We start from the raw sequence: 24,978 nt of genomic DNA, 5'->3' as shown, positions 1-24,978 counted from the left end.
AGATTAAAAAATGTCCCCTGTCACACTCTTTTTCACCCTATTAATTTTAGAGAAGCTGTAACTTGCTGGGTGGGTATTACTGCCTTGACAGTGTCTACAGGCTCAAACCTGTACTTACTCTGGTTGACCTCTTGCCTGGAGGTACGTGTACCTCAGTTTTCTCCTCGGCGACCCACTTGAGACATGGTCTGCGTGTAATAGGAAAGGTGTAAGTAGCTAACCCTCTGAAGTTTGTTGCTTTTTACTGATCATAACTTCATGTGATTCATGTCAGGTCCTGTGCTTTTCTTCCAAACTCCCCATAACCCTTAGCATCAAGCCCGTGCTCTTTAGGTAGCCCCTCGCTTCTCTCTCCTGCCTCTGCCTTGTTCACCTTCCTGTACCCACATAGCCCTGGCCACTTCCTCTGCCTAGACCTTGAGAGGTCTCACCGCTTTCAGGTAGCCGCTCAGGGGCAGCTCCCAGTAGAGGCCTTCCCCTGGCCCCTTTCCCATTACTCTTTCTTCACTGCAGTCATCACTGCGTGATGTTTGTATTGATCCCCACCCCCAAAATATAAGCTCCGTGAGAGTGGAAACTTCATTCCGTTATATCAACCAACATGAGGCAAACTGGCACTTAGCACTGGTCACTGGAGCTCGAGAAAATTAAAAAACAAGCAAACAAAACCATCTGTCTCTCATACCAGCTCAATTTTAATTTTAAAGTGACAAATATACAGGTGGAATAAATTTTAAGCAACACCCTCCAAATTCTCTACATGACAAGGAGCTGAATGTAATTTTGCCTCATCATCAACTAGACAGTTTTCTAGCAATAATTTATTAGGAAGTCACAGCACAGAAACAACACCCTGGAGTTGTGGTCCATTCGTCAATTGATTTTCATATAGGCTTAGTTGGAAGAATAGGTTTTATGTCTTTCCTGACTGATGGTCAAAGTGGGACAGGTGGGCTCTTTCTATACCTATTTTGAGCAAATTATGCCCACCCACTAGCCAGCTGGAGCCTGGTCCATCCACTGGACCTACCTGCCATGGGTCTCATCTACCCTTTGGCCCTCCTGGGGAGGTCCCTGGTCTGAGTCAAACTCTCAGATACTGTATAACCAGTAAGGGTGGATCTGAAAAGTGGCCTCTGCTTTAACCCAGCAGCTTAGAAGGCAGGAGTTTTTCTTCATGACTGTTGTGGGAAGGAAAGGAGCAGTAATGGCTAAAGGTTGAGGTAACCCTAAATTTAAATTGTAGTCTGCCTGCCAGGAGTTAATGAATAATATCCCTCCCAACAAGTTATCATTTACAGTGGTAGTCCATACAGACTGCGGTCCAGAGTAGAACTTCAGTTCTCACTAAAACATTATCCCTTGAGCAGGAAGCCCTTTGTGATATGGCTGTGCAAGGAGAGGAACCATCCTTTGGAAGGGAGTTCAATCTGGGAGAATGAGGTGGTGCCTTTCCAGACCCTCAAGTCATCCAGGATCACTGGGCAGACAGGGAAGCTGGCTGTGCCACAGGGCTGAACCACCAGCATCTCCCGTGGATTCCGTTGCACTGAGGCTGCTGCAGACATGGATGGTTTCGTTATCTTTACAAGTAAGCACTTTGGTGGGAGAGCACTGCAAATACTGTCAACAGAAAATAAAACAACAAAAAACAAGGTGCAGTGGGCGCAGGCAAACAGTTTTATCAGCGTTTCATTTAAAACACTGGTTTGTCCTCACCGCAAGGCCTGGAAGGTTCAGGAAGCTTCCAAGAGAGATGATCAGACACACACCCCGTTCCAAGCATTCAAGGGCACAGGACAGTGGGAACCAAGTTGGCCCTGAAGCCCACTCAGCGTGAACCAGGCACTGCAGCCAAGCCCAACCCACAGATGTGCTTTTATTCTTGAGGAGAAGCATCTAGAATCTAGATTCAGAAATGTCACATGAGCAGCCCTGAGATCATGCCCTCAGTAACTTTGCCATTATGCGGGAGGTGGGGAGGGGAAGAAACCGCAGAGCTAGACTTGGGCCAGGTCGCCCACTTCATGCCTGGAGGTTTGTAGGGGGCTGAGTGCTGTCGTCTGGGCTGTGCTTTATTGGTGGAACTGAACTATGGCAAAGCCACTAGAAGCACAAAGTGTCAGTGCGGTCACTGGCATCTCAAAAATATCCTGAAAATGTAAATAAACAGATTCCATATGCAGACTAGAGTGATTTACACTTAAAACATTTAAATATAAATTAAGCTATAACTTAAGTTACAACCAAAAGAAAAGAAAAAAAAAGAAAAACCAAAAAGACACTCAGCAGTTGAGAATGCTGAACACATACACAGGACACCCCAAACACGAGGCCATTAAAGCGATGCCATTTTCATTGTGCCAACTTTATACATTCATCACATGCTAGTCCGGCCGGGCCACGCTGCACCGGGCCACATCATGCCGTCTGGCACTGCACTCCGGCTCGGGGCCCGTCATCATCCTCCTCGTAGGCCTCCCTGTGCTGGCGCCAGTTCTGCTCATTGGGATTAAACTCCTTCAGCTCCACCTGATCCATGTCATCTGTAATCCTGACTTCCTGTCGAGGAGGGAGCAGAGCTTCCAGCTGGAGAAGGTTCTCTTGAGACAGCCAGTGTTTTTCAGGAAAAATAACCTGTAAAGGGTGAGGTGGGAAAGAGCAGTTCTTTCTTCCCTTCCCAATTAAGGCATTTAATTATATGTCCCATGAGAATAAAACACATGCACTTACTAAAAACTGTATGATCAGAGCCCCTTTCTCCAGGGGTGCTTTGTAGATTGGCATTCCTTCATTACGCACACATTTCAGGTCCCCGTGCTTTACCACCTCACCTGCCGCAGAGAAGGTTTACTTATGAAACAGGAAGATGGAGGGCAGCCTGGAGAGGTCAGTCCCCGTGTTGGGAGAGCCTGGCGCAGACACCATCACCCCCACAGCAGCAGGCAAAGGCAGGGGTCACAGGGCATCTGACTAAAAAGCTGGTCCCGACCAGAAGGATGCCTGTCAGAGGAACCGGCTGGGTGAGGGGGATGAGAGGGAGGGGGGCGGGAGTGGAACCCTCTCTGACCCACGCACGGGGCTCCTGCAGTGTACCCAAGGAGGAGCGGGCTGAAGCCTCCATCATAAGGTTGGTTTAAAACAGTGAACTGGGAGTCAACACTCAGTCCGGGTAAACAGGGGCGATACCTGTCAGCCTGCCTCTTGCGTCAGGCTGTCACTACAACCTTCCCATGAGTGGGAGGAGAGTGTGCTCCTCACAGACTCAAGCAGAGCTTGGAGCAGGAATGGGCCTCAGAGTCCAGCCAGATCCCACCTGGCAGGAGAGCCAGCCTTCTGGGTGGGGGGCTCACAAGGTGGCTCCGGCCACAGGCAGTCTCCAGGAGCTGGTGGGCTGGATCTTAATTCTACACTTTTTCAAAAGGAATCATGGGAGTTTAGTCCCCCCAGAGCTCTTGGTTTGCCCCCAAATCTAAAAATATCATTTCCTTCCAAACATGAAAAGAAAAGGGATAAAAGGGTCTCTTTAAAAAGTATGTTCTTCAGCTCAGTAATGAAAATGGACAAAGAAACAAATGTTCAGAAAAAATGGTTGGGGGGAGCCCAAACACTCATTTATTCAGCATCCCACTCCCCTGGATGAACTCTCTCAAGAGGAAATCTTTTGTTTTTTTGCGGTAGGCGGGGCTCTCACTGTTGTGGTCTCTCCAGTTGCAGAGCACAGGCTCCGGACGCGCAGGCTCCGCGGCATGTGGGATCTTCCCAGACCGGGGCACGAACCCGTGTCCCCTGCATTGGCAGGCGGACTCTCAACCACTGCACCACCAGGGAAGCCCCAAGAGGAAATCTTTTAAAGTATCTCATGGGAGTTTTTAAAATAAAGGGTGTGAAGGACTCTCTCCTTGGGGGTCATTCAGTGCAGGGCTGTGACTCACATGTGGCCCTCAGAGCTGCTGATTGCAGGAGGAGCCCATTAGCTAAATGGCCCCAGCCTGCTGGGCTTGTTATGGTCTTTGCTTTGTTTTTAATAGCTTTTCTGTCTCTTTGCTCCTGTCAGGTGTCACACTTCTTGTTGCTCTCAGCACAACTCCTCAGGCTTCTGCTTCTAACTCACCGCGGGGCAGGGAAACTGTGGGACCAAGCATGGGCAACCACGTGTAAGAGAAGGAAAGAGATGATGAGCCAGCTCTTCCGTGAGGTACAAATCTGCCTTCAGGGGGATCACACCCTGGTGAAGCTCTTAAGGCACTTTTTTCTTTAATCTCCTGATTCTCAGCCATGCTCAAGACAGCCTAAAGGCCTCTGGCGAGGAAGGCACTTCAGTAGCAGAAGAGAGAAGAGGAAATGAAGGAAAGAGAAATAAGCCAAAACAAGAAAAGAGGTGAAAGAAAAGAACTCAAAACAAGATAAATGAGCAAAAAGAAAAAGCACAAGAGAAATCTCCAGCAGAAGGTTTTCTGGACACCCTGCCCTTCCTTATAACTAAGCAAGGAAACGGGTTTCTCGGGGTTTACGACTTCCTTCCCTCTGGGGCTCACTTCCTCTCTTTCGTCCTTGGCTCCCAGTTTCCCTGTGGCTGGGATCAGCTGGGAGGCAGCAAGGAACACTGGGTTCCAATCCCATGGCAGAGGCCCCTGCTCCAGGGAGCTTGGCCAAGGACTAGCTTTCGCAAAGAAGTTACACAGCACCCCAAAGATGCTGCCCAGCTCATGCTCCCCGAAGGACTGGAATCAGGTCTGAGACAATGTTGGGGGTCTTGGACATGATACCAGGGGTCTTGGGCACACACCCTCTCACAGCCTGTGGCCTAGGGTTTTGTGTGAACTATGATCCCCAAACTTTCCTACGAAGTGAGGGGAGGAATTGGGTACCTTGGGAGGCTTACAGAATGGAATCTAAAGGAAGGTGCTGTGTTTTAAATTTTCATGCATATTTTCATTATACTGCAGTGCTTTTCCACAATCCTTAAGTATATCTATACACAAACACAGAAATGAAAAATCAAACAGGGTAAAATTTTAACAATAGGCAAATCATACATGCGTGGTCTTCATACTGTTTTTATTTTTACAACTTTTTGTTAGTCTGAAATTGTTTCCAAATAAAAAGTAAAAAACAAAAGCAAAAAAACCCAAAACAAACCTCTGATCAAGACTTGGATATATAATTCCATTTCACTTATACCCAGAAAAGAGGAAACAGAAAAAGCCAAAGAGGAGAGTGGCAGAGAAAGAGAACAGGCCAGAAAGAGGAAGAGAGAAATGGACACAGAGGCAGGAAAGCCCTGGATGGAGGCTGGGGAGGCAAGGTGGCTCACTCTACTGGACTTAGGGTCTTAATTACACTGCCCTCGGACAGGCTTATTGGCTGGTTACCTCCCATCCCAGCTCTGAGCCTATCCCTCTAGCCTAAGCCTCAGATACCCACGGGAGAAGTCACTCCCTAACCCTGTGGCCAGCGAGGGGACCAGAGCGGCACTGCTCACGGCCAGTGATGGGGTCACGGATGTCTGGGTGGCTCAGCCACCACCGCACCTGTCCAGACATTCTTTGACATGGACAACTGACCTGAAGTGCTATTCGGAGGCAGCTTCAAGTTGAGGGCCCCAGCCTGGCCTCTCTCCCTTCTCCAATTTGCCTGGCCTCCTCACAGCCCCTTCCAGGCATGGACTCAACTGCAGTGAACACTAGCCCTCCTGGGAGCTGGGAGCCTGGCATCTACACACATGCTGGCAGGCTGAGCTCTCAGGCCTTTGAGAACCCTTTGGGTCCAGAGGCAGCTCCCTCAAGCTCCTGTGCCTGTGTGCAGACGGGCGGTTCTCTAGAAGCCGCCAAGGATAAGCTGGCAGGCAATGTCTTTTTTTTTCAGGAAAATTCTATTTTAAAATGTCTCTCACATGTAATCGACAACACAGAGGCTAGAGAAACATGGATGAATCAGCACAGATCACCATTTGATAGAAAAACACCACCTATTATCAGGTGTGTATTATTATACAAAAGTTAATTTTTAGGGCTTCCCTGGTGGTGCAGTGGTTGAGAGTCCGCCTGCCGATGCAGGGGACACGGGTTCGTGCCCCGGTCTGGGAGGATCCCACATGCCGTGGAGCAGCTAGGCCCGTGAGCCATGGCCATTGAGCCTGCGCGTCCGGAGCCTGTGCTCTGCAGCGGGAGAGGCCACGACAGTGAGAGGCCCGCGTACCGCAAAAAAAAAAAAAAAAGTTAATTTTTAAAAAAGTTTAAGTTAAATTGGAAGGTTCCAGGTAGAAGTTTAGATCCCCAAGATTCCTGTTTTGAGGCTCTTTCCCCAAAACTGAATTTTTTTCGTGGAGATTATAAAAGAAATTCATAAAATTCTCAAAAGTCCCTAGTGATGACTTTAAATTTAGAGAAAATCAAGTCACACTAACTTGTGCAACAGAAGTCAACCTTGAATGTGAAACCAGGCTAAGCTGCCAGCATCATTATGCCAAACGTACAGAAGAACTACAACGAAACACATTTGAAACATTACCTGATTTGGATGTAATAATAAGGACTCGATCATCCAGTGTTTCTATCATCTTCTTGAAGCCACAAAGGGCTTCAGAAAGCTGAATTTTCATTTTCATGATCAAGTCATGGCCTCGTCTCTGAAAGACACTATGATCCTTCTGATCAAGCACAATTATGACATCACCAGGCTCCAGCTCAGGCTCCTGATCGCCTTCTCCATGAAACAGTATCTTTTGCCCATCTTTCATACCTATGAAACATCATCCCTTTCTGATTAGCCACTTCTCTTTAAAACCGTACTTCCGACAAAGCTTTTGAAGAAGGCTCACAGAGAGCCCTCTGGGGGTTCTTCATTCATCAAACCTCCCAACCTCGTGCAGGCCTGGGGCTGGGATTACCACTGACCAAGAGGCCTCACTCTCCTCAGTATAACGAGGTTCCTCAGCCAAGTGTGCAGCAGGGAGAGTGGGAAACGAGGCCGCCACATCGCAAGTTCCCCGCGCACTCCCCGCCCTCCTGGCCATGCGATGCCACAGCTGACAGTGCACTGTGAGCAGAAGGTCCCCGCCTGCTTCTTGACGCACAAGCAGCACTGGGCTCTGGGGGCCTTCTACTAAGTCTCTGTGCACACAGGCACAGTGTTCAGTCCCTCCACGTGTGTGCTGGTTTGGGTGTTGATTTGTGTACTTTGGTCTCTCACCTAAATACATTTGCTGGATTAGGAAGCCACAGAATGATCAGGGGGAACAACTAAGAGGGAAAAAGACCCTAAAATGATGGCCCCAGGCAAAATGAACAGCAGGAGGAAGGTGCTAGATTTGGGAGAATCTGCTGCAACCGAGGGGAAATGTGTGGAGAAAAGGGACATACAGCTGTGAAGACTTAGATAAGCTTTTATGGCCAATGAGCGACAAAAGCCATTAGGAATAACACTCCCAGTGACTCTAAAGTAATAGTTTGAGAAGGGCAAGAGAGGGCAATTAACCAAAATCAAGGTTAAGTGACTTCCAGGGCATTGGAAAACCTTACAAAGAAGTTTTGTAAGCAAGAAAACTTTGGCAGGTGACATGGATGGAAATAAAGCCAGGGAGGGTCAATGGAAGATGCCCTGGGAATTGGAAGAACTGACGGCACACTCTAACGGCATTTAAATACCACTTGTGCTGTGTCTCGTTTCCCCGATACCTAACCCTTGTGCCCCACAATCAGCACCTCAGATGCACGTCCACCAGCGTGGGGCGCTACTGCTGCACAGACTCACCTTTCTCCACATGCACCTCGATAATCTTCTTCTCTCGGATGACCTTGGCACCACTGCAGCTTTCACAGCGGTCCTTGGGGTTGATGCGCTCGCCCTGGCCCTTGCACTCGATGCACACGGTCTGGATCTGCTGCACCATGCCCGGCCCGATCTGCTGGATGTGAATCTGCATCCCTCGCCCCTTGCACACTGGGCACTTCTCCACAGATCCCTTCTTCCCACCAACGCCTGTGGGGAGACAGGAACAAGGCTGTGCTCTTCCCTTAGAAGCATCTCTGCTGGGTGCCACCAGAGAAGGAACATGAGCCATGAAATTGGACACTGGGGTTTGAATTCTGACTATTTACAATCATGAAAAGCCATGTGGAAGAGCCTGGATGATTCTAGCCAAGCAGACAATATCCAGATGTTAACATGTAAGCACAAACATTTGTGCGTTTGGCTATACCAAGATAAATTCATTGCTTTAACTTCACCAAATGTGTTTTCTTCCACCCCAGGGTGGAAGAACACACATGCCTACGTGTGACCAGTGGAGACTGGCGAAAACAGCCCTGTCCACAAGGGTGGCTACCCAGCCCAGCCACTTCTCTGTGGGACAATGTGTGACCAAGTCACCAGATCTGACTTTTCTTGAAAAATCAGATTTTTAAAAATTACGTTAATTACATTTACACTTAAATCAAGGACAGCAAACTATGGCCAGCTGACTGGTTTTGTAAATAAAGCTTTATTGGAAGGACAGGTATGTCATCTGCTTGTTTACAGTCTATGGCTCCTTTTTTTTTTTTTTTTGCGGTACGCGGGCCTCTTACTCTTGTGGCCTCTCCCGTTGCGGAGCGCAGGCTCAGCGGCCATGGCTCACGGGCCCAGCCGCTCCATGGCATGTGGGATCTTCCCGGACCAGGGCACGAACCCATGTCCCCTGCATCGGCAGGCGGACTCTCAACCACTGTGCCACCAGGGAAGCCCAATGGCTCCTTTTGCGATAAGAGTTGAATAGTTACAACAGGGACTGCATGGCTCACGAAGCCCAGAAATACCTATCATCTGGCCCTTTACAGCAAAAGTCTGCCGACCCCTAGGTTGGGTCAACCATTCTTGATTTTTTTATTTTTAAAATAATTGTCAACATATTAAATAAATGTGCAGTCCAAATAAAAAATGTACAGGGCCAAATGAAATGGATTTGGCCCTCAGGCTACCTGTTTGCAATCTCTGACCTTCACATTTAAAAAGACAAATTATTTTTCTCTGAATTGTAAAACAGTAAGAATTGTTTCCAGATCTAAGGGACCAGAACTATGAGACTCATTCAGAAATTCTTACCTTCACATTTCTCACAAATTACATTTTTCTGGAGAGCCAATTTCTTTGTGACTCCGTTATATAAATCTTCAAGAGTTACAGACAACTGATGTACAACATTCTTGCCTTACCGAGGGAAAAAGAAGACCAATTAGTAACACTGTATTAAATATACCACTGTATTAAATACCACCCATATGACCTTTAGTGGTATGAAGTCTCAAACTGTGCCTGTGTCATTCATTCCCTTCCCTGTGGGAAGCAATGCTTGCTTCTGTTACACCTGGCCCATCCTCTGGCCCTTTGCCAGTATGAGAACTAATACCCTTTCTAGCTATGAGCTAATTATTCAATCATTTATAGATGTCAAAGACTTTCATCTTTATTTGCTAAAACAAATCTGAGAATGAGAGATCAATGAGGAAACCCAAGGCAATGTTAACCAATGAGATTGGTTAACTACGTTCTCCCCATGAAAGGAGCCCTTTCCTTATAGATGATGCACGAAGTCAGTCTCTGGACCTTTAACTGAAACTCTTCCTTGAACATAACGTCCTTTAATTTTTGAGCCGTTCTGTGTCTTGTGGCCAAGTGGGAACTCTTTCATCTGTGGAAATCTTGTCTGTGCATCCAGGACAGTGGGCCTTTCAGCTTCAGGGTGGGAGTCTGTCTGCTCTGGCACCATACCAGCCTGTCAGGACCCACAGCATCAGGTCCCTCTCTGCTGCCCATAGGGCTCTCGAAGTCACCGAGATGCTGTCCTTGTTTATTGGCTGTCAACTTTGAGAGATGACTTAATTAAGGGCGTGAAGTTGTTCATCTCGAGACAGTGAGAGAGCTAGGCAAGAGGATACCCAAGGTTTTAATCACATCCACACTGTCAATTATATGAGCAGGCAACATACCCAGAAAACAGGGTAAGGATTTTTCCCTAATAAACCCTTTGTGATTTTCAGCACACTGTACTCACAGAATTGACAGCCAAGCTTTTCAAAGCTCAAAGTCAATTATAATGTGAGAACAAGTACAGCCTTATTTATCCAGGGGCCTCTTGCTGACCTCAAACCACCCTTCTTAAACCTCAATGCAGAGCTTATCTTGATTTCACCCAGGATTTTAATAAGCTTGGGTATCTATCTGGTTTTGAGGTCCAAAGCAGAGTATCAACCGTAAGCAGGACAGGGGAAGGGGGCTATTAGAGACCACTGGTAACAGAGGTGACAGTCCAGAGCCTGGCAGGAGGTAAAAGGTATAGAAAAATTAGGAAGAACAAACCCAGAACTCAAAAACGGGGGCCTGGGGCCATTTCACCAATAGCTAAGTCTCTCAACTCACCTCTGGGGATGAAGCTGCTAGTCCTAATGCATTCTGAAGAGACAGGCAAAGTAGTTTCTTTTACAAAGATGTTCAAACATCAAGGGGTAAATTTTGTTACCTAGAAAATCTCCTGAGCAGGCTGAGAAAATGAGGCCACACTGCACATGGCAGAGCCCCAGCCGGAAATAGAGCCCGCGGGCCCTGGCCCAAGTCAGGAGGCCTGGGAGGAAGCGTGCAGGAGGGGAGAAGAGCACTCTCGGCAGAGGTGTCACTAATAACCACAGGAGGTGCCATTTATGTCCCTTAGGAACATAAATGGAAACTGACCCCAACAAAAGAGAAAAAGAGGGCAAGATGAACTTGAACTTCCTCCTTTCTCCTCACCGCCATTTGCTCCTTTTTTTTGAGGGGGGGGGGGCAGGGCACACCATTTGCAGGATCTTAGTTCCCTGACCAGGGACTGAACACAGGCCCCAGCAGTGAAAGCACCGAGTCCTAACCCCTGGATCACCAGGGAATTCCCCATTTGCTCCTTTATATGTGGTGTTGGGAAGGTGTCAGGCAATTAATTGCTAAATGCACTAAGAGATTCCAGGTAGACTAAACAAGCGACGAACTAAAGCTAATGATCCCCAAACATGACAACTACACCCTTTTAAGGCATGATCTGTCCTGATTCCAGCAACACGTACAATTTGGAAACTATAAAACTTGCTTAACGTCTTTCAAAGCAGTTACCTCTTCTCTCTCTAGCCATCCGTCCTCCGCCACCAAAGAACATGTCAAAGATGTCCATGGGGGAAGAGAAGCTGGGGCTGCCTGAGCCTCCTTCCTTAATTGCCTGCTCGCCGCCCTGGTCATAAATGTCCCTTTTCTTTGGATCTGAAAGCACTTCATATGCCTGGGATATGAGCTTAAACTTCAAAAGAAAAAAAGAGAGATTAAAAAGAGAAGGTTTGAGTTGTTCATGAAGCAAACCCACCATATAAATGCAATGACAGAGGGATTCTACACCCAACCCCCAAACTAGCAGGTCTATATGTTATCTGAAACCTGACTTTTCCATTTAATCCCTTTGTAGAGTGGGATACATAGGGCAAACATGACTAAGGGATGAGAGGCAGGGCCACTGCAGAGAATAAGGATACAGAGCAGTAAGGAGGAGTTTCTCCCTCCTCAGGCTGCACCAGACAGGAAGAAGTAGAATGGAGCTAAGATATAGTGAGACCAGGCCAGAGCTTAACCTACAACTGGATAAAGCCCATGAGGGCTGCTTTCCAGCTCAGGAGGGCTGCTTTCCTAGGTTACTAGCATAAAATGCAACTACAGACATCCTGTGAGCATCCATCCGCATGCGGGCTGCAGACACTGTGAGCAAATCTGTCCTGATCTCCCTCCAAAGTCCTGCCCCTCCCATAGTCTCCCCCATAGCTCACTTATTGGCAATTCCAAAACCTCATTTCCTCTCCCTCACATCTTATCTGTCAACAAGTCCTTCTGGTGCTACCTTCAAATGTCCATCTCCAGTACCCTAAGACAGAACACCCCATGTGTCACATGCCTGCCAAAAATGTATCCTGGAATCCAACTGTAAGAAAAGAATCAGAAAACCCAAACTGAGGTATATTCTGCAAAACTAAAAGACAGGAAAACTAAATGCAGTGTGTGACCCTGGATTGGATCCTGGACTGGATCTTGCACTGGGGAAAAAATTGCTACAAAGGACACTGGAACAACTGGAAAAATGGGAATTTTTTTCTCAATGTTCAACTTCTTAAATTTGATAAATGTTCTGTGGTTATGTACAAGGATGTTGTTTTCCCAAGGATAAACATTTAGGGTTGAAAGGTTATGATGTATGCAACTTACCCTCAAAAGCTTTAGCAAATAATAATAATATAGGGAAAGCAAATGTGACGACCTGTTTACAATCAGTGAAGGTACGTGAAAGAAAGGCAGGTGTTCATTGTACCACTCTCACCTTTTCTGCAGATATATGGAAGTTTTTAACATAAAATCAAAACACCACATAAAATATCCAAAATCCATCCCTTCTCACTACTACCACCACCACGCCCGCCCTGGCGGAGGACACCCTCCTTGGCCTGGATAGCCACAGTGACCTCCTCACTGGACTCCCATCTTCCGCCTTCACCTCAGCTTTCAGTCTGTTCTCTGCACAGCAGCCAGAACTTGCCAGCCAATCACGTCAGTCCTCTGCCCCAAGCCCCCAAGGGGCCTGGCTCACTTGGAGTAAAAGCCAGTTCTTATTCTGGTCTACAAGCCCAAACTGACACCTTTGACTCCAGCTCCCCGCAATTCTGATCGTGCGCCATTGGCCTCCTTGCTGTTCCCCAATACCAGAGCACTTACTGCTGGGATGGTGTCCCCACTGCAGTGTCAGCTCCATGAGGACAGGTGGTTAGGTCAGCTTTGTCCACTGCCATATCCCCAAACCTAGAACACTGTCTGGCCTGTAGAAGGTACCTGGTAAATACTTGTTATATGAATGGCTCAATTCTGGGAATTGAGAAATGAATAAGTGAGATAGGGTCTTCGCCCTCCAGGGGAATGGTTTAGGAAGAAAAAAAAAAATACAGAACATACAGGAAAAAAAAAGTACTTTGAATATACAAATATGGAAACTGACAGACACTAGGTTTTCTCTTGTACTACAGATCCCCGATAGAGATCTAATAAGTAACTAATAAATAATAAGTGATAGCTAATAAATAATAGCTAACAACTGGGTAATTTAAAAAACTGTCTTAGAGACATCAGAATCATACTCAAGGTAGTTAGGTCTTTTGGTGCGTTGATTCTCCCACCATTTCTGTAAAGAAGTAGGTATCGTTCACCACCACTCCTTTCCACAGAAGGAAAATAAGGTGTAGGGATTAGGCGCCCGGTAAGGAAGATCAGAAAACAACCAGGCCAGGCTGCCCCCAGGGAGTCTCTGGGCCTGTCTGTACTAGGTAAACATGCTTCAAGAGAATGTCCATTAGAAACACTCTGGATAATTGAAAGACTTTTGCACTTACCAGAACGGATGATTACTCTAAAAAGGAAAAGTAATGCCCCGTCACTTGGGGCATTCAACCAGAGGCCAGACCTCACAAAGGGGCGGGACTCCCACTACCCTGGGGGTGGGGGTGGGGTCTCAGCACTCCAGAGTCTAATTCAGTCCCTGCCTGACCCTCACCCATCTCACAGTTGGAGACTAGTCCTCTGACCAGCTCACCTTTCAGACTGTAATAATGTGCCACAGTTCCTTTAATAAGATCATTACGCAGCTGGAAAAATGGCTTTGGAGACTATGTAGCAACTGGGGAAAGTATTTACTATAAAATATTCAGTGGTGAGGAAAAAAAAAAAACCCTGTGTGCCAGGATGACCATGTACAATCACCCTGGAGAAAGCCTGGAAAGAAACACAAGGACAGCAGTTAGAGTGATGTGTACTTGGTGGGTTTTTCTCAATATTCTGAAATTTTCTGCACTGTTATGCTCTCTTTTATGATTTTTTAACTTAAAAATATATTATTCAAACTAAAAGTTACAGTAGGGCTTCCCTGGTGGCGCAGTGGTTGAGAGTCCGCCTGCCGATGCAGGGAACATGGGTTCTTGCCCTGATCTGGGAGGATACCACATGCCGCGCAGCGGCTGGGCCCGTGAGCCATGACCGCTGAGCCTACGCGTCCGGAGCCTGTGCTCCGCAACTGGAGAGGCCACAGCAGTGAGAGGCCCGCGTACCGCAAAAAAAAAAAAAAAAAAAGTTACAGTAAAATTGGCCAAAAGACCAAACTCATCTCAAAAGCTGGCTGGGGTTAATAGCCAAGAACATGCCCCCTATCACGACCCCTGAAAGGGACTCGCTTACTGACCCGCTGCCCGTGTGTCTTTCAGAAAACCAGCTGCAGAAAAGTAGAGACTCCATACAGAACACCTGACAACAAACACCGGCTGCCCAATGCTTAGCAACACAGGACAACAGGCCACAAAACAAAGACCAACACCATAATAGCCTTCTCAGTTGCCCTGGAGCAAGGGGGAACGGACTGGCTCAGTCTGTTTTTGAAGAGACATTAATAAAGTGACAAACTTGGGGGAAAAAAATTAAAAGGTTCCACCTATGAACAGACAAAGTGGACAAGAACTACACACAAACTTGCACAAAAAAGAAAAGGCCTACACAGTGTGCCCAGCCCACAGCAGGACCAAAAAGGAGGTATCTGGTGAGTGAATGAATGAATGAGTCCTCTCTAGGGAACTTTACAGCAGTTTCTATAAATTGTGTCCCCAGTCTCCTCAAACCCTTTCGTTTCTAGGGAATACAGGTAGCAAACAAGGAATCATAATTAAATGAGGATGAGGACTAGACCAGTGGTTCAGCCTATGGTCAGAGGTCGGAAGAAGTTTTAGCTGAGAACTAAATTAAAGGGTTTTATCCCCTTCATGGAAGGTGGGAAGGGAAAAGTATTCCTGGAACATCACAGAACCCCCCACCTCTAAGCTGAAAGGGACCCGCCAGACACTTCAGGAGCCTCATTTAAGTGACACTAATTCAGTATCTGGCTATAAATAAATATTAGTTTAAAACAAATCAACCACCTCTGCCCAGGCAGGTATATGCAGGGCAACACCTACAGAAATGTAGTACAGGTTAAGTCCAATTTAAAAAAAAGCTTCAGAACACCAAGAGCAGACTCACTCCAATGGCACACAGCCATGACTTACTCTTGGAGAGTGCCTGAACTCACTCTTGGAGAGATCTGACCTGAACCAGGGTCAGAAGGCTTTCCCATGTGCCGCCTCTGAAACGTGAAATTAGAAGCCTGGGTGCGCTCTCCTTAAAGGCTACTCACAGAAACAGCCTACAGTGAATTTAGGGAGCACATCTATGAATCACCAACACCACGTAGAAAGCCAGTGACTTTAAAAGCTACAGTAAGCCACCTAAATATAGATGAGAAAGAACACGAGTAACAGACAAATGGTCTTCCAGGAAAGCATTTTAAACTTGTGACAGCGACACTCGGCACCTGTGGCTAAATATAAATATCCTATCACTGTTGCCACCCAGCCAACCTTCTTTAGGCAGGTTTCTCCAGCTTGGAAAAGCTAACACAGACAGGTATTTTGATACTACAGTCGTTTCCACGAGTCTAATGCTAGACAGGTAATCTATGGCTTCAAAAGTGGCCCAGGTGTCACTGCTATCAGCTACCACAAAAGCCCCACCTCCCAAAAGCCATCTAGGATACCCCAAGTTTTATAAGAAAATGGCAAGAAGTCAAAGGAGGAGTGGGAAGGCCAACAAGCTTTCCCAAGGATCAATGCCTGATCTTTCTAATCACCTATTCTGGTGGGTAATGAGCTTCCTTGGGCATAAAAAACAGGTTGACTCTTTCTCTGTGAACTGGATGAAAAAGTTTAATTTAGGCCTCTATGATGCAGAGCATTTTTCAGCCTATTATTATTGGTACTTAGGATCCACTGCGGGTCATTTGTCACAGGAAACCTGTAATGTTCATATAAAATGATGTGTCAGGTTAAAGATCTCCATGTCCCTGTTTAATAAAGAAAAGGTGATTACTCAATGTCTGACAACCGTGATCAGGCAGGAGACAGGCACACAGAACAAATCCAGTCGGCCATTCTCAAGAAGGACACCGGGTTTGTCCCAGGTACTAACTCAGATTAAAGAAACTCACCTCTAGGGCTTATGCATCAACAGGGAATATGAGCAAAAAATAATTCAACCCCGGTCGTCCCCAGCAAGTACACAACTTCTTCTGGTCGCGTGTGCCTCAGTTTCCCGGCTTGCTGGCTGCCTTTCCGACAGGAATGCCCACAAACCCTAGGAGAACTGGGCCCCCACGTTTCAGTCCCGGCCCTCCCCGGCGTTCGGAGGGGCCCTTGTGGAGCGAAGGGAGGAATGAATGGGCTGCGCGGGGGCTCACGAGGGGTCCCGGCGCCTCGGGCCCCGGCACCAGCCCAGATGCCCAGCCCGGCGAGGCTGGGGCTCGGCGAAGCGCCCTCCAACTGACCGCGCCGCGCCCCCTCCGCCTCGGACCACCCCCAGCCCCGGCCCCGCGGCGTGGTGCGCGGCACCTGGCGACCGCCTCTCCAACAAACGCGGCTCGGATTCCCCGCAGCCTTCAATAATTCACAGCCCCCGAGCTCCGGGCTGAATAATTGACGGCGGGCCCCGCGCGAGCCCGGCCCGCACCTTCTCGCCCTCATCCGGGTTCTTGTCCGGGTGGTACTTGAGCGCCAGCTTCCGATAGGCCTTCTTGATCTCCTCCGGGGAGGCGCTGGGCTTCACCCCCAGGATGTCATAGTACTGGGTCTCCTTCACCATCTTTTCTCTGCGGGGCGGGGCGGGCAGGACGGTCAGCGCGCCCCGGACGCCCCAGCCGGGCCCCTGGCCCGCGCCCCCGCCGCCCGCCCGCGGGTCACGGTCACGGTCACGGTCACGGCTGCTGCCGTTGCCGCCGCCGCCGCCCGGGGCTCTCTCCCGCCTGCGCCGGGATACCCTCCTCTCTCAGCTCCGCCGCACTCGAGCCGCCGGCTCCTCCGCGGCGGGTTTTATTCGGCGCCGGCGGAAGGTTCCGCAAGGAGACAGTGACGCCACAAAGGCCCAGAACCTTCGCGGAGGTTCCGGCGGCGCCTGGAGCTGAGTGGCTGGGGCGCTGCGGTGGGTTAGAGGCCCGGACCCCCGACGCCCCGGCCCGGCGCGACCTCCCGGCTCACCCGGTCGCCTGTTCCTCCGGCCTGCAGTCTGAGTACCCGGAGCTCCAGTTCTGACTGCCGCCCCGGGCCATGTTGGGGGTCTTGGAAGACGGCTTCGGAGTGGAGGGCGCCTTCCGACGGCCGCCCCGCCACCCCGGGGCCGTCCCTTTTCCCTTGCGTGGGTCCGTGGGTCCGGCTGGCTCGAAGATCAGGTGGCCTGGAGGGCAGCGTCGGCGGGAACCCTGCCCCGAGGGGCTGGACTGGGAGGGCTGCGCCCTGCTGTCCCCACCCGGCCTCTCCCTGGGGGTGTGGCCGCCCTCTGTTTGGTTATGTCCCGGATGCGCCCTGAGGCATGCCTCGGATTGTTGCGTTTTTGAGGGGTTTGGAGTGGGTAGGGGCCCTCTACTGTGCTGGAGTCGCATTTCCTGAGGCCATTTCCTGAAGCTGCTGGCGCCCCCCGGGGCATCATCAAGGCTGAGGTGAGCCTAAGCCTTCCAGATACGTACAGTGGTGCTTTGCTGGCTCCAGCTGTGGACGGTGCTCTCTCAACTGCCCATAACTGGGAAGCCTTGACGTCCCCCAGATGTGGGGAGTGACGCCCGTTAGATGTGAGCAGTGACGTCCCCCAGGTCTCCCAAAGGTGGGCAGTGCCCCCTCCCCTCCAGAGCAGGCTCGTGGGCGCAGTGGGCGTGGGGGTGGGGTGGGAGAGCGGTTCTGGAGACTGCAGCAGGACCCTCACTGCCTGGTACAGTAACGGGTCCCTGACTTCCTTTTGCTGTGCCCAGCTCCCTGCAGGTGCCTGGTAGCAAGGATCACCACCCACTGCAGGAACGTGGGCGTGGGAAGCAGCACTATCAGAGAACTGCAGGCCTTCTTGCTCCAGCCCAGCCTTGACTTCTGCCGATGGTACACTGCCAGGGAGGGTTGGCCACTGCTCACCTGTCTGGGATCCCTTGGCCTCGTTTTGGGTCCTGTGGCTGAGGCAAGTACTATCCCCTCCTCCACGTGTTCAGTGGGGGTGAGAAATGACTTTTAACTTGCAAGAGAAAGTAAGCTGCTCATTTCTGTTCTTGGAGACATTGCTTTTTCCCTCTCAATTAGACCTCTGAAGAGCAGTAACCTTTGGCAGAGGTCAACAAACTTGGTTCCATCCCCAGATGTTATTAACTATATGAGCCTTAGCCTCTCTGAGCTTGTTTCCTCATCAGCAGGACACGGTCATTGCCGCCTGCCTGCCTGCCTGCCTTCCTCACAGGGCTCTTGCAAGGATCACATGGGATGATCACTGTGAAGGCTTCTAGCACACAGTGATCATCCAAATCTCGAACCTGGCTGTTCATAGGGATCACCTGGGAGCTTCTAAAAATCCCAGTGTCCAGGCTGCACCCCAGTCCAATTGCACCAGCACTTCTGGGGGTGGAACCCAAGCATCAGTACTTTTAAAGGTCCCCAGGTGATTCCACTGAGCAGCCAGAGCTGAGAACCACTGCCCTGCACCACACATTTATCCAGACTCAATAGTCTGGACCGGTGACACTGGCAGGAAGGGCATTTGTGGGTGGTCAGAGCCTATAGGCATAGACTGGGCCAATGAACTCTGGAACCAGTGAGACCTAGGTTCCAGTTGCTACCTCTGGCTGCCTGACCTTGGGCAGGTGATTTAACCTTTCTGAGCCTTAGATTCCTCAACCTTTTTATGGGGAAAATATTAAGAGTATCTACCTCATAAGCGCCTGAAGCCCCTGGCTCATAGTCTCATCACACGATGATGCATTATATTCTTTTCACTTTTATCTAAGCTGAAGAAGCTGACAAAGATTCTCTCCTTTATGAAATTCTAGCCAGGCTCCTCTGAACCCTCTTCTCAACTAGGCCTCAGCCTTGGCCTGTAAAGACTTGAACAACCACTAGCATAGTTTCTAATAGCTCAAGGCTGCCTCCCTAAGGTGGCTCTAACACCGCCCCCCCCCCCCCAAAGTACCTGCCTGAGAAAAGGCTGCCAAAAATTTTTACTGTTTGTTCCAGCCAACACCTGAGGACACCTGAGGACAGAGCCTCTGTCTCCCAGTCTCTGTGAGAAAGTAGAATTCTAACTTCAATAATACCAGCTAGCACACACCACTGGCCTAGTTGCATTTACACTTGACCTTTGGTAAGTTTTCATTTCTCTGACTCTACTGAGCCCCCAGGTGCCTCCCTCCCTTCTTCATTTTCACTTTAAAATACCCAGCTATTTCTGTCCAAATTAAAGTTGAGTTCAGTTCATGCTGGTCTCTTTTCCCTATTGCAATAGTTACTACTGATGAAAATCTCTCTTTACCACTTCAGCCAGCATCCAGATTTGTTTACGTTTGACAAAGCTCTGATGTTCTAGGACATTGTTTCCTCGAATTATGCATGGGAAGATTTGAGGCTGTGCACAGACGTTTCTTACTTTATCAGTTATGTGTTTGTTTTCATGGTTCACTTTTTCTGTATTGCAACCTTTATTGCAAGTGACATTGGTTTTCGAGTCACAGAAGGCAAGGTAAACTTTCATTTTTATTTAGGTTAAAAAAAGTAGATGGGGACTTCCCTGGATCCAGTGGTTAAGACTTCACCTTCATTGGAAGGCAGGGGGTGCGGCTTCAATCCCTGGTCGGGGAGCTAAGATCCACATGCCTCACAGCCAAAAAACCAAAACTAAAAAAGAAGCAAAAAACTAAAAATAGAACTACCATATGACCCAGCAATCCTACTACTGGGCACATACCCAGAGAAAACCATAATTCAAAAAGACACATGCGGGCTTCCCTGGTTGTGCAGTGGTTAAGAATCTGCCTGCGAATGCTGGCGGACACGGGTTCGAGCCCTGGTCTGGGAAGATCCCACATGCCGCGGAGCAACTAAGCCTGTGCACTGCAACTACTGAGCCTGCGCTCTAGAGCCCGCAAGCCACAACTACTGAGCCCACGTGCCACAACTACTGAAGCCTGTGCACCTAGAGCCCGTGCTCTGGAACAAGACAAGCCACAGCAATGAGAAGCCTGCGCACCGCAACGAAGAGTAGCCCCCGCTCACCACAACTAGAGAAAGCCCATGTGCAGCAACGAAGACCCAACGCAGCCAAAAAAAAACAGACACATGCACCCCAGTGTTCATTGCAGCACTATTTACAATAGCCAGGTCATGGAAGCAACCTAAATGCCCACCGACAGACGAATAGATAAAGAAGATGTGGTACATATATACAATGGAATATTACTCAGCCATATAAAGGAACAAAGTTGGGTCATTTGTAGAGACATGGATGGACCTAGAGACTGTCATACAGAGAAAAACAAATATCGTTTATTAACGTATATGTGTAGAATCTAGAAAAATGGTACAGATGAACCGGTTTGCAAGGCAGAAATAGCGACACAGATGTAGAGAACAAACATATGGACACCAAGGGGGGAAAGTTGGGGGGTGGGGGTGGGATGAACTGGGAGATTGGGGTTGACAGATATACACTAATATGTTTAAAATAGATAACTAATAAGAACCTGCTGTATAAAAAAATAAAAACAAATGAACAAAAGGTATGTGTATAGGCACTTCCCTGGTGGCGCAGTGGTTAAGAATCCTCCTGCCAACCAGGCCGCAGCACAGCCGGGGCTGCCGCTCGCAGTAATCACTATTTTTTTTTTTTAATAATCTCTATTGATATGAAAGCTTTACTTAGCCTTCATCTGCACCCTCCTAGTGGATAAGGTTTTGCCACATTTTACTAGTGAGGTTGAGAGATGTATCATTTGTTTGTTGTTCTGTCCCCTCCCCCGGTATTAAACTGAAATTTGTGATTTGTTTAAACTCTGGGTGAATCATAGCTTAGTTTGCATGTCCAGCTAATTTGTTTCTATACGTTTGTTTGATTCTCTTTCTCCTTCTCTCAGGGCTTTTACAAATATATATATATGGATCTTCTGAGAAGGTTTTTGAGGTGCACATTTCTCTCTTTTGTTTTTCTCTTGATTTATGGACACGATGCTGAGATTCAATCACTACATGAAACTCCCAGCTGTGAAAACAAAACAAAAAACCCAAAGGGCTGTTTTTTCCACCAGCCCTGGGGAAGCTATGTGACGGTCGGAGGCCGGTTTCAGAAAGTTTCACCATTCTTTCCACCCTCTGTTCCTCTCTCTCCTCCAGAAGGAAGTTGATCCTAGTGATTTCAGCCCATGCGTTAAGCAGGAAACAATAATAAACGTGTAGAATTCATATTTTTCTAAAGGGAACTTAAAAACTCCCGCTGCGTTATGTACAAAACTGGTTTATGCCACATGAACACAGAATCCCAAGTTCGGTTTGGGTACTTTTCGTTCCGCTTTGCGTTCAGTTGTATAGTACTTCCAAGTTCAAAATGAGAAGAAAAAGCTGTTCTGTATCAAACCATCTAAGCAATAAATGTTATATTTTAAAGATGGAAAAAAAAATCTGCCTACCAATGCAGGGGACGCAGGTTCGAGCCTGGTCTGGGAAGATTCCACATGCCGCGGAGCAGCTAAGCCCGTGTGCCGCAACTACTGAGCCTGAGCTGTAGAGCCCACGAACCACAACTACTGAGCCCACGTGCCACAACTACTGAAGCCCGTGCTCCTACAGCCCGTGCTCCGGAACAAGAGAAGCCACTGCGATGAGAAGCCCACGCACCGCAACGAAGAGTAGCCCCCGCTCGCCGCAACTAGGGAAAGCCTGCGCGCAGCAACGAAGACCCAGTGCAGCCAACAATAAAATAAAGTTTAAAAAATAAGTAGATAAATATGTAAGGTAAGCAATATAAGTATATGATAGTACAGGTGACACAAGGATAAAGCAAAAATGACGGTACTTGGGAATTAGGGAAATGCTGATCCAGTTCCACACCCCTCACTTTACAGCTGAGGAGACTTCTACACAAAGAGGCAAAACTAAAAGTCATAGGTTGGGCATTTTCCCTGAATCCCAGTACCAGACTCCCCGTGTGACCCTGGGTGGGAGGAGAGTCAAAGCAAGCACAGAAATAGCTCTTGCAAAGGCGGCCTGGGACAGGTTCTCCATGGAGTCTACTGAAGAGGGAGAGCCGCCTGTGATTGGGGAAGGGGTCTGGAAGGACTTCCAGGGGGAGGGTATGTGCCCTAAACCAGGCAGTGAGAGCTACCTGGGGCAGAGGTGGGAGGGAGGGGTGTCCTGCTTGAAGGGACAGCAGAATAAAGGCAGAGAGCACAGTGCTGGCATGGATGAAGGCTCTGAATTGGGAGAGAAGTGGAGATAGGTACAGCAGAGCCCGGAATGCCTCAGGGAGGAGTTTGTTCCTCCTCTGATGGCCCCTGGGAGCCACTGAAGGTCTCAGAGCAGGAGCAGCCTTCTGGGAGGAATAACCAGGGGCTGGGAGAGGTCTGAGCTGGGCGTGCAGATGTGAGAGCCCCCTCCAAAGAGGGGCCAAGGGGTTGACAGGCTGGCCTAGAGGGAGAGTGTAGAGAGAGGAAGAAGGTAGCAAGGAGAAGCTACGGGGAACACCTGCCTTTAGGAAGTAGGAGGAGGAAGAACAGCCATCAGAGAGGCAAGAGAAGCAGGAATGTAGAGAGGAGCCCAAACCATGAGAGGCTAGGGTGGTGAAAGGAGCAGAGGGCCAGTGCCCAGGCGGCACCCAGGCCGGGAACGGTGGAGCTGGTGCTTGCGGGGCGCAGGGGGTTGTCACAGGGTTTCTCCAATGGGAGGATGTTAATTTGTTGGCCCCTAAAATAGCAGTTGTCACTCCAGGCCACTGTTTGACTATCCCTAAGGACTTCTGCTTGGAGAGGCCCTGCCTCTCACTGGCTGTGCAACTTTGGGCAAATTACCTCTCCCTGAACCTCAATTCCCACCTCTGTAAAACGGGGATAAGAACAGCAACTTCATGGGCTTATTGTACAGATTAATGGGGACAGTATTAGCCTGTGCCTGGCAGAGAGCCAGTGCTCTCAGATGGAATTTCTTGGTTGTACCACCGCAGAGGGTCGGTGTGCACGTGCTGAGTGCTGGCTCTGTGCTGGGCACTGGCAGTACAGTGCTGCGTGCAGGCCGAGTCTGCCCTGGAGGAGCTCACAGTCTGGCCAGGCTTGAGCACCTGAATCTCGGCACTCTGGGGAACCCCCAGCATGGGCCCATTTCGCCAGCACTCCAGCCCCTGGAGTTTTTCCAAGAACTTGTACCGAAATAGTTATCCACAGCCACCTTGCTTTGACAAAACCCAAGGTTCTGTGATGTTTCTGTGGGTGAGTGCATGGTCTCTGAGAGCCCGCTTCCCCCCTGGAGCTCAGCCTTCATCCAGAGCGGCTGCTCCCAGAGGTCGGGGGTGCCTCTCATTGGGGGAGAAAGAACTAAGAAAGTGAGGGAGTGGTCATCCTGCTGCATATCTGTACTTTACAGACAAAGTTCCCATCAGGGCACCCCTCTCATGAGGTCACAGAGTCCAGAGATAGGACATGGATCCGTCCTTTCAGCATGTCAGGAAAGCACCTTCTGCATCCCAGCACTGTGGGAGGCTTGGGAGCACATCTGGGAACCGACAGAGCCTACACGGGCCAGCGGGGAAATAAACCTCTAACTCCGCATTTTGATGAGAGCCACGGAGGAAGAGTATTCATTCTCTTGAGTTCTGGGTGGTCAGGGAGGTCGTGTGTGTGTGTGTGTTGTGATGTTCACGTTGAGACCTAGAGGTTGAGAAGGAGGCTTCTCTGCAGGGCCTGCGGTAGAGTTCCAGGCCCAGGCAGCAGCACAGGTGAAGGCCCTGATACGTGTAAGACCTTGACCTCTTCAAAGAACCAGTGTTTCTGGAACAGAGATGGAGTGGGGTGTGGACCACTGGGCAGAGTTGGATTCTAAGAGTTGAAGCCCCCAAAGGGCTTGAAGTGGTGCATTTTAAGAAATTGTTGTATATTTATTCAATAATATTTATTGTTTTCCTTTATTTCAGCAAAATCGCTATATTATTATAAACAGCCTCATTGCATACTTTGTGTTCTGTTTTCAGTAATGCCAGATGACAAAACATTTCTTGAGTCATTGTGGCTCTTAGTTTTAATCTGGAGACGCTTTGCTCTTCTGAGGCAGAGCAAAATTCTCAAAGCAACACTTAGATTCAGAAGTGAATCATGAATTTTATGCATCATGCTCGAACATTGCAATGGGGTCACATAAGATAAGAGTTCCTGTAGAAATATTACAGATATTTTAATTTCATCATATAATTGTTATCAATTCTTTAAAACAGCTTTCTTGAGGTATAATTGACCTACAGTGACTTGCACATAATGAAATGTACCATTTGATACAGTTTGGTATATGTATATAGCTATGAAACTATCACCTTAAGGTCGCAAACATCCATCACTCCTCACCCTCATGAGAGAGTGTGCACTTAAAAGACGACCTGCCCCACCTTGCCCTGGTCAGCTGCTGAGCTGGGCCCAGAAGCCTATTCTGCTGTCTCCTAATTTGGTTCTTTCCAGGAAATAAACCCATCAGTGCCCTTGGGTGTGATGCTGGCTCTACCACTCCCTAGCTGTGTGACTTTGGCCAAGGGTTACTTAACTTGGCTGCCTCAGTTTGTCATCTATGAAAGAGTACCTACCTCATAGGGCTGTGGGGCATATATAAGATTATATATATGATTATACGCACACACGTATATATAAATTACCCAGTAAAAAGGTCTTAGGACAGTACTCGGCACAACATGCAATAAACGTTGGCTGCTGTTATTTGATGCAAAGAGCTCTGTAAATGCATTTGCCTAGAAGTATCACATTGGGAAATACAAAGAGCCCAGTGGGATGGAAGGCTGAAATCTCTCTCCCTTCTCCAGGAGGACTGAGCTGAG

At 48.7% G+C, this 24,978-nt stretch overlaps 1 protein-coding gene and 1 long non-coding RNA gene across 4 annotated transcripts; one reads left to right on the top strand and one right to left on the bottom strand.

The window, feature by feature from the left end:
* The first annotated feature begins 51 nt into the window (after positions 1 to 51).
* On the top strand, positions 52 to 5,373 carry LOC132420787 (uncharacterized). The gene is made up of 3 exons (XR_009518440.1): positions 52 to 208; positions 1,371 to 1,591; positions 4,058 to 5,373. It is a non-coding gene; the product is annotated as an uncharacterized lncRNA (long non-coding RNA).
* On the bottom strand, positions 676 to 17,340 carry DNAJA4 (DnaJ heat shock protein family (Hsp40) member A4). Of its 3 annotated transcripts, XM_060005537.1 has the most exons (8): positions 17,136 to 17,333; positions 16,612 to 16,750; positions 11,119 to 11,299; positions 9,085 to 9,189; positions 7,756 to 7,983; positions 6,514 to 6,744; positions 2,734 to 2,834; positions 676 to 2,637 (listed from the first exon to the last, which is right to left on the bottom strand). In XM_060005537.1, the coding sequence occupies exons 1-8, from the start codon at positions 17,204 to 17,206 to the stop codon at positions 2,422 to 2,424; spliced, it is 1,272 nt and encodes a 423-aa protein (XP_059861520.1). In that variant the 5' UTR covers positions 17,207 to 17,333; the 3' UTR covers positions 676 to 2,421. The 3 variants fall into 3 exon arrangements, with proteins under 3 accessions (XP_059861520.1, XP_059861522.1, XP_059861521.1); XM_060005539.1 differs by lacking the exons at positions 16,612 to 16,750; positions 17,136 to 17,333 and adding an exon at positions 16,094 to 16,329; XM_060005538.1 differs by lacking the exon at positions 2,734 to 2,834 and having other exon boundaries at positions 2,479 to 2,637; positions 17,136 to 17,340.
* Between the last annotated feature and the right edge of the window lie 7,638 nt (positions 17,341 to 24,978).

The sequence above is a fragment of the Delphinus delphis genome, chromosome 2, assembly GCF_949987515.2.
Source record: "Delphinus delphis chromosome 2, mDelDel1.2, whole genome shotgun sequence".
Classification (NCBI taxonomy): domain Eukaryota; kingdom Metazoa; phylum Chordata; class Mammalia; order Artiodactyla; family Delphinidae; genus Delphinus; species Delphinus delphis.
Note: the sequence above shows the minus strand (reverse complement) of the source record. Positions and strands in the feature narration are given on the sequence as shown.